Source organism: Melospiza georgiana, chromosome 8 (genome assembly GCF_028018845.1).
Source record: "Melospiza georgiana isolate bMelGeo1 chromosome 8, bMelGeo1.pri, whole genome shotgun sequence".
NCBI classification, from domain to species: domain Eukaryota; kingdom Metazoa; phylum Chordata; class Aves; order Passeriformes; family Passerellidae; genus Melospiza; species Melospiza georgiana.
The window spans coordinates 36303012-36312755 of NC_080437.1; the positions used below are offsets into that span (position 1 = coordinate 36303012).

The 9744-nt window shown below is 43.1% G+C and overlaps 1 protein-coding gene across 11 annotated transcripts in view; it reads right to left on the reverse strand.

Annotated features, from left to right (window-relative positions):
- Positions 1-537: 537 nt before the first annotated feature.
- EBF3 (EBF transcription factor 3) overlaps positions 538-9744 on the reverse strand; it is a 118900-nt gene continuing 109693 nt past the window's right edge. For 5 of the 11 annotated variants that reach the window (XM_058029278.1, XM_058029276.1, XM_058029277.1 and 2 more), the window contains 4 exons: positions 9051-9228; positions 7662-7847; positions 6989-7186; positions 538-765 (listed from right to left, as the gene is read on the reverse strand). In XM_058029278.1, coding sequence (XP_057885261.1) covers positions 734-765; positions 6989-7186; positions 7662-7847; positions 9051-9228 — 594 coding nt within the window. In that variant the 3' untranslated portion in view covers positions 538-733. Of the gene's footprint in view, positions 766-6988; positions 7187-7661; positions 7851-9050; positions 9229-9744 lie in introns of all 11 variants that reach the window. The other 6 variants (XM_058029280.1, XM_058029279.1, XM_058029273.1 and 3 more) reach the window with 3 other exon arrangements.

Sequence of the window (9744 nt, forward strand, 5' to 3'; positions counted from 1 at the left end):
TAACTACAATAAGTTACAAAGTTCCATTTCATTAAGATGAAGTTAAGCAACGATAAACCCCCCCACGCCCGCCCCCGCGCCCCGGTTTTTTGTGTGGTTTTTATTTCCTAATCATATATTCATCCTTTTTTTTTTTTTATTCTTTTTTTTTTTCCAGTTTGATGGCTCATAACCTCCTTGGCCCCCCCTTTTTTTTTTCCACCACAAAAAAATATTTCACATTATAGAGATACACAACCATTGTGAATCTAGTTATGAGTACAGAAAAATGTTCGGAGGCATTTTTTATCAGTGTTTCATGATAATCAAAATGGTGCATCCACAAAGTTTCTCCCAACACATAGCAAGTACTAGACATAGCCAAGACGTAATCAGAAACTTTATACAAAATAGGCGTCGCTTTTTCCTTATTCTCCAGGACTGAGAAATGTGAAAATATGAGAAAAATTCAGTCAATAAAATGGAATTGTTCATGAAGAAGTAGGTTGTTTTGCATGTAGATTCTTAATAGTTTAAATAAAATCTTTAAACAAAGTCTTTTTTTTTTTTTTTTCTTTTTTTGTGGGGTTTTTTTGTGTGTTTTTTTTTTTTTTTTTTTTCCTGTAGCATTTTCGGTTTTGCTGCTGATTCTGCGTGAAGATACTGCTTCCATCAGCATGTCTTAATATACTAAACTTGTCCCCTAAGCCCATCCTCTGCAGCTCGGTGCTATGGTAGGTAAACAAAAGTGACTTTACATTGGCGGGACTACAAGCCCGGACATGGCTAAAAGAAAAAAGAGAAGAAAAGGAGCTGTTATTGGCACGCTGGGCTCAGAGCCACACAGGACAGGGACGGAGGATGCAGAGCATCCCCAGAGCAAGGACCACGGGCACTCCTCCCAGCAAATCACCCCCAACAGCCTCTCCTCGAGAAAGGAGCTCTGAGGGCAGAACATCCCCGGGTCCCCAGGCTCAATTCTCTCCAGGCTCCTGACACCTCCTCTGGCTGAATCCCCATCCCCAGCAATCGCCTCTTCATGCCCTGGGCAGGAAAACCTCATTTTCCGCTATTCTACTTCACGATAAAAGCAGGACTGAGCAAGCCAAGGACTCTCCAAAACCAAGAGCTCTAAACCCTCTCCCAACCCTAGAGCTCAAACACCATAAAAAGGCATGATATTAATACCCCTGACCAGTCATATCCTGGGGTTTCTTAATAGAAAAAGACTGAGATGCCAACAACCACTGTTTTTTCCTAGTTAACTCTTTGGTAGAAGCACAGTTCAGACAGTCTATAATTTTAGTGTTGTTTAATTTTTGCCGTAATGATATTTCTCATTAATTTATGTACAACAGATATTAATAAATTTGTTCGTGTAGCGATGTGAACTTCAATTTCTCAGTTCATTAATTTCAACAATATTAATTTATTTCAGATTCGCCGTTGCAGCTTTATGGTTTGGAAGAGCTGGGTCTGTACACATTTCATAGGTAACATCACCAAAACCAGCACTGCTCCAACAGCCCAGAGCAGCCCCTGGTCCTGACAGAGCCTCCTGTGGATTTGGATGGAGCTAAACCTCCCTAAAACACAGCTTAGGTGATGTTTGTGGAACAGGATAAAATCTTCCAACTCTGCCATTTTTCTCCCCAATTAAACGTATCCAAAATGTCAAAATCAAAACTGAAGTAATAATTTTGCAACGTTCTTCATAATGAATGTTTTAAACCTAACCAGCAACTTAAGTTACAGAATTTAACTGGAGAACAGTGGTTATATTGGCAGAGAGCCTTTCTATCCAAAATATTCAGCTTCCTTATCATGTTTTCAGAGAACCACAAAATCATTTAAGTTGGCAAAGGTCTCAAAGATCACCAAGTCCAACCTGTGCCCAATCCCCACCTCACAGCACTGAGTGTCACCTCCAGCAACTCTTTGGGCTCCTGCAGGGATGGGGACCCCAAACCTCCCTGGGCAACCCTCAAAAAAAATCACAAACTTCATGGATGTCCTCTGTTGCACCCCTCATCAGGCCAGGCCAGCTGGTGACCTCACCCTGAGTTTGGAGCTGCCAACCCTTCATTCTCAGTTTGGCTTCTCCTGTGGCATTCAGCAGCCGCAAATCTGTCACCATGCCAGCCTGGTTATCTGTTGGTGCAGGAGATCATTTTAAGGAACAGCTGCCGTGGAATCACAGAATCATTAAGGGTGGAAAAGACCTTTGAGGTCAAGTCCAACATCAAACCAGCGCTGTTGTGGTTCACCACTAAACCGTGTCCTCAAGTGCCTCGTGCTGCAATTCAACCATCAGCTGCTCCATCCTGGCAGTGTCCAAGGCCAGGCTGGACAGGGCTTGGAGCACTTTAGGACAGTGGAAGGTGTCCCTGCCCATGGCAGAAGGTGGGACAGGATGGGCTTTAAGGTCCCTTCCAACCCAAACCATGCTATGATTCTGTTGTGTGAAAATTTAGATTATCCGCTGCCATATTTTTCCGCAGGAAAGGAAAAACATTTCAGTTTTTAATTTAACCATTTTTGTTGAGCTCTCTTTGTGGCACAGTCTGAGAGGGGGTGCAAGGTTGTTGCTCCAGATGTGCGTTTCACAATTTGTTTTAGTAGCAATCTTTGACAATTGCGAATTTCTGCACTGAGCTTCCTGCTGTGCAAATTGATACCAAACGCCTTCTTAAAGAAAAATGAGCTGGTGAGTTTTTTTAATAATAATTTTAATACTTTCATCTGGAGGAAGACCAGAAAATTAAGCAGGATGCAATTTTAAAAGAATATAGAGAGCCTTTTGCTGTGCATTATAGTCCTATAATCAGAGAGCAATATCTTTCACAATCTATAGAAAGCAAATTACAATTGAAAACCAAATTTTGAACATATATTGTGCTTCCAACTTTGCAGCCAGCCAGTAGTCTCTCACTAAAAATTTTCTTTTCTACCTTTAATGCTCATTGTTTTAAACAGGAAAAGCCTCTCTGCCCTAAGGAGCACACATGGCAGGATTCTGCTCTTAAAAAATTTGTGTGAGTACTTGACTTTCTGATCATAGACTGTGGAGGTCATGCAGAGTCAACAAGATTGCGGCTTTTTGGATAAGGCCCAAAAGCCCTTTTCTGCGTGGGATTACTCACAGGAGTGAGTCAGGCCCTGGGGACAGCAGGGGGACAGTTCTCCTGCAAGAGCTGCAGCTCCTGAGTGCTGGCCCTCCTCAGGCTGACCATGGCCATGCAGCTGGCCATGCATGGGGGCAGCAAAGGGGAGCCCTGGCTGGCATTGCCCCCAGCCTGACCACTCTGAGATCTCCCAGATCGCCTTCTTCACTCCTAACCTCTGTCTTCATCTCTGAATCGTCAAATTCCAGAATGGTTGGGGTTGGAAGGGATCTTAGGGACCATCTTGTTCCAGACCCTTGCCATGAGCAAGGACACCTTTTGCTGGAAATTTTCTTGGATCTCTTTACCAAAAAAGACACCTACAGGCGTCTCCATGCTCACTCTTGGGCAGCAGGTCCTACAGCACAGAGGGTTTTGGGGTCGTGCTCACAGGCAGCAAGGTCTTGCTGCTGGTGTGGTGGGCTCGGGTGGTCCTGATGCTCAGGGTTACATCAGCAAAAGCCAGAAATCAGGGCAGCTCAACTTCTGTTTAACCCTTTGTTAGGGGACAAAACAACTCCCCTGAGGTCCAGCTGGAACTGCTTAACTCTGCTGCTCTCACCAACTTAGGTGCACCACCAGCAGCATTTTTGCCACACAGAGATACCCTACAGTGGTTTACCCACCGGGGAGGGGTAATTAACCCCCAAATCCCTGCAGAAGGACCATCCTTGTCTGAATTCTCACCCATTCTTATCAAAGGCCCTGCTTACCCATAAACTGCAGGATTTGCCTCTTATGCACCACCAGTGAGCTCTTACTGCCCCTTGGCTTGCCTGAATGTGGCCATTCCTAACAGTGACATCTCCTCAGCTCCTTCACACCCTGCCCTAAAATGAGACTCTGTGCTTGAAGATCACCAAAAAAACCTCAGCTGCGTTGGACCGCAGCTCTCAAATTCCATATTTTACCTTAATGTAGAAAATGTGCTGATCAGAAAGCTCTCAAGGTGATTGTACAGAGTCCAGAAAGCAACTAATTAAACTTTAAAAAGAGTTCCCTGACAACAAATGACTGAGAAAATAGGAAGGAAGAAGCAGAAGCTCCCTAATGAACTCTATGTATCAAATGCAGTGTAGATAAGTACCCACACAGCAGTGTTGGTGGTTTTTCTTGGCGATGCCTCATGAAGGAAGGAGCTGACAAACCCATCCCTGTCCTGCCCCTCAGCCCTGGCTGCAGCTCAGGCCAAGGCACAGACGTGAGGATGAATGGGTGAATTTGAGGCCTTTTGCGAGCTCGGTCTGAACTGACTCACAGAATCAAGGTGGAAGAAGGTTTGGTGCCTCTGCTGGGATGGTGAAGGAGCTCACAGAGACTCCTGGGTGGGGAGGTGAGGTGGTGCTGAGGCCCTGTCACGGGGAAAGCTGTGGCTGCCCCATCCCTGAGAGTGTCCAAGCCAGGCTGGACTGGCCTTGGAGCAGCCTGGGACAGTGGAAGGTGTCCCTGCCCAAAGCTGGAGCTCAGTGATCTCCAAGGTCCCATCCAACCCAAACCAAACCATTCCAGGATTCTGTGATTCCATGTCAGTTCCCTAACTCCCACAACACCGAGCATCGCCTTGGGGTGCTGCCTACTCTGCATAAATTATGCAATTTCTTTTTCCCACAGCCCTGGAAGTCGCTGCTCTAGGCACCAGGCCGGAAGGACATTCTGCCTGTTTCTCTGGGTCATTCTGCTCAGCACAAAATGACTCAGGTTCAGCTGACAGAGGAAAGTTGGCCATTGTTATTCAATTAATTATTTATTTGTCTGTGTATTATCTATTTAATTTCAACACATGGATTGCAGCACCCAAAAATCAGGGGTTGAAGGCATGGTTAGGTCTTCACTGGGCTCTCTGGGCATGGAAAGAGCTTAGTGCAAAGCAAGGCTGGGCTCAGCTTAAGAGCTGAATTCATGACCTATTTAACAAATCACTACTGGCTGATTCCAAGTCATCTTCTGAGCTTTACACAATAAGCATTTTGTACCTGAGGATGGAGATGTGCAATTACTGGGGGCCTGGGGAGGTGCTAAGGGACATCGGGTGCTTATTCAGCCCTCCCAGTTGTCCTTAAAACCCCACTTTGAGGTAACCTAGAGATTTTAAGTACCTAAAACCTCAAGTATATGACAGAAAGACCCTTACATACTGAAATGGCAAAAATTTGGATCATTTTAATTTAGATCTTTAAATAATTGTGTTTATCAAAGTAAATCAAAATCAATTAGTTGATCATCCTGCCTCACATCTAAGCCATATGTTACCACATTTGTATTATATAGTTATTTTATTTTTGTTTATTTTTTATTATTTATTTTTCTATCTCATTTTTCCTTTTTTTTCATTATTTTATTTCAGTATTTACTTTTCATACCAGTGCCTTCTAACAAAAAAAGGAAAGTAGGACACTGGATTATGAATGGATTATCTTTTCTAAGAATATGGATATAGTTTTCTACTTACAGTAGTAACACAGTGAAGCTTCCACTAAAGAAATACACAAAAAACTGTTAATTTAATTATCCTTTCCTTTAGCATCATGCTACAGTGAGTTTCTTCATCTGGATTCTCAGCTCTTTGTTGACCTGAGTGCATAACAAGGTCTCAGATGGTTTGTTTGGGCCAAGAAGTTAAGAGCAAGCTAGAGGAAGATTCATTTTGAGATCCTGCAGTGGATTTGGGGTGGACAGGCAGCCCTGTGGGATTGGGGTGATGTCCCTCCAAAATGCCTTCAGCTCCCCACAAGATGCTGGTGTCCAGGATTGGTTTGGCAAATTAAAATCCCCCTCATCTGTTTGCCTGTGAGTGCTGGTTGGATTAGGGGTATCATGGTGATATAAAGGATAAATAATCCTGTGCTGCTGCTGCTGCTGCTGCTTAGCTGAGCAAGTCAAGAGGAGTGATGACCTCGGGATGAGACTGTCCTCAACCCTTCCTGGTTTCAATGGGATCTCAAGTGCCTCAATTCACTGCACTATGCACTGAGATTCCAGCAGAGGCAAACAAACCTTCCCAGTGATTCTAATGCGCACATATGCATGTCAAAATACCCCCTAAAAGTGGCAAAATTGGCCGCAAGTGTTCCTTTTTAAGGTGATTCTTTGTGTTTTTGTCCTCGCGTTGTGCCATAATTCCTCCTGCCCCACACCCTGCAGGTGACTACGGACGTTCTGCCACTGATTTGTCAGTTGTTTCTTGCATTACCCACATTAAATCCCATGGATTATATATATATATATTTTAAAAAGGATAAAATATAGAAATTGCCTGCCCTAATTAAAATATTTAGTTCATTTAGGGATGTAACCACTCTAACACCACAGTAAGAGCTGGCGCCACCAGAGCATGCAAACCACTGCATACAGGGCTGCCTAGTCCAGGAAAGCTCAATCCACTGAGTAAGGGCTTAACCTGACTTATATTAACCTGACATATTTAAAATCACTACTGCACCCTATATAAAGTGAGGAAATCACACCGTGTCCTGCCAGAACACTGCTGGGTTTAAACATCCACAGAAATGTGTTCAGAAAACATAAAAACACCAGGAGTACACAAACCCTCCAAGAGGCATTCCGGGATACAGTCTTCCCTTAAAATTTAAGGCACGGACTCCTAAGGGAAAATGCCAGAAAAACAACTGGTGTTTGCTCTAATGCAAGCGTCAAAAATGAACTAAAAACCTGAAAATCTCAGCAGACCATTCACTCTACCCTATTTCTCCCCCTGCTTTTTGCATCGCTACAAGAGCACTGAAAAATCCAGCCAGGTACCTTTCTCCCCGAGAAAAAAAAAAGCACCAAAAAAAAAAAAAAAAAAAAAAAGCAGCAGAGAGAAAATTGAGAGAGATCGGGCTCACCTTGAAGTCCATTTCCATTTGCACTGGTGCAAGATGGTGGAGGAGAGGCTTGGGGCCTGACAACAGGAGCGAAGGCGCTCTTTTGTTTCACTGCAGAGATGACATTGGCAGGTGAGAATGAGAAAATGCCGTGTGTACTGCTACAGTTTGAAGGGAGGGTGACCGAAGAGGCTGCCATGGTAGGGCTTGACGGCACTACTGCAATAAAGCAAAAATAATCAGGACTCAGATTGAGGTTTTCACGGCAAACACGGAAAAAGAGAGTGATAGGGCCTTGCCTCTTAAAATATATATAGAGATATATATATATATAAAAAAAATATATATAAAAAAATAAAAATGAAATGCCTTGGCTTGGCCACTCTCTGGATAACAGGCAAACTCTTTTGTGTTGGACTTTTGTTACGAATTGCGCAGTCCAATTTTTATTTTGGTTTTTTTTTTTTTTTTGTTTTGTTTTGTTCATTCTTTTTTTTTTTTTTTCTCTCTATCTGAGATTGTATTCTGGCACAAACAGATCAATTTATTATTTTCATTTTTACGTCCAGCCTCCAGAGTCACCCCTCCTTTTATCCAGTAGCTGACAATAGAGGAAATCAAAACAATGCAAGGAGTTGATTTTGTAGTAAATATGAATCTATATGATGATGTGTTACCAAAAATAGACACTTACTGCCATAAGGAGAGTTAGCTGAGGAGCCATTAAGAAATCCAGGGGAACCTGGTACACCTAGATTGGGCATGCCGGCATTGCCATATCCATTCATGCTATTGCTGACTGTGTTGTAATTGGACTGCTGAGGAGTACTGCTGGGAACATATCCTCGCGGGGAAACACTGCTTGTGTTGCGACTGTAACCTACTGTGTTAGAAACCCCCCCACCCCAAAAAAATAATGTTATTTTATAAGATAGACTTAGGGCTGGGGGGTTTCCTCATGCAGCATATATTACACAGTTTTAATTGATTGCACAGCTTTGCTCTGAGTTGTCTCTCACTGCCCTATCAACTCTTGCAGCTTGAGATAACCTTATCACGCCAACCCTACTTAAATCATCCGCGAGCACTCTATGTTGTCTCTCCTCTTAGCACAGACAGCCAACAAAAGCTCTCTTCGATCCAGCTGTGTCAGGTGCCTTCACGTTTGTCTTTAGGAGCAATTATCAACAGGCTCGAGTCCCGCTTTGTACCAACACACTGCGTGAACTTTCAGCCTCTCCGCACCTTCAAATGCCAGAGCTGACAAGAAAAACTTTTTTGTTGCGGTGATTTACTTTAAAAGGCTGTTTTGGGGTCTTCATTTTGTGATTGATATTTTTTATGCTAACAACAAGCTTTCGTAAGGTGTAGCCATCAGTGAAAACTAATTCAAGAGCAAGTACAGAATTTTATAAGGCTTATTAGCTTGGAAACGCATTAAAAGACAATCTTTTTAGAAGAGGAAACATAGCGGAATCAGGATTTTAAACAACAATTTGTTCCTATCTGAGCAATCAATTTAATAATTACGTTGCAAGCAAAAAAAAATGCATTTGAACATATCTAATAATCCTGTTTCCCTCCTTTCATTAGTATCAAAATTAATTTTAAATGCAATATGCTACATGCATTTTCAATTACAACAGGTAAATTAAATCAACTATTACTTTTATTAGTAACATATATGTCACACATGCCTACAAACAAAGTATTTTAAAATCACAGACATCAAATTAGATTTATCTGTGTAAATATTCCAAAACCAGGTGGAGGTACAGAGACATAATTATTTTATAAACCAACCGTACACACTGTATATTTACTGCGAATAACAAAGAGCTTTCTACACTTTGCCAATTGTATTTTTTTTCCCCCACCGGAGATGCTTTATGATAACAGTAAATGAAAGAACAGGGAGAATTAAATATTACGAGAAAAGTTAAAGACGGCATTTCATTCCGCGCTCAGACACACGGCCAGGGGGAGGACAGAGAGAGGGAGGACACGGCGGTGACATCAGCTCGCATGAACAGGCCAAAAGCAGCCAACAAGGTGAAGGATTAACCCTTGAAATCCCGCCTACCTTGGTCGTTGGCTTGCGATGTTTCGGAGACATTGACGGCGAGCTGGCTGCTGAAGGAGTTCACGCCCATCATGCCGGTGTGGGCGGGAGTGTTGGCTAGAGTGGGGATCTGGTTGTGGTTGCGGGGCACGCTGTACAACGCCTCAGCAATGTCAGCTGCTCGTTTCAGGATTATTTCCTAGAGAGACACGGAACAAGCACTGGCAACTCAGATTTGTGCAAACGCTCCAAAGTCGCAATAGCGCAAAAATTTACCGAAGAGATCCACGTGGAATTGTAGTGAGGGTGGGGGGGTTTGCTGCTCGTTCCAACCACACCTCCTGTTTTTCCTTCCCATGCCCAATTGCTCCTCAACACAGTAAATATAAAGAAATGAAGAAATTAACATAAAACTCCAGTTTAGCACTGGAAGCCAGGTGAAAATCGTCACAGGGGTTTTATGTGCCCAAGGCAGGAGTTGTGTTTTCAGCAGTTTGCAAAATACAGTACAGCTGATCCACTCGGCTGAGCAGATTTCTTTAGGACTTCCCATTAGTCACTGTATATTTTGGCCCCAGTTCAAGGTTATTCTCTTGCCTTAATGCTTGCTTATGCTTTTGGCACCTCGCACATAATTGTCATTTCTGATAGGCAAACGAGCAGCGAGAGGAGAAGGGGAAGATGAAGCGCTTCCCTCGGAGCATTGCATCACATC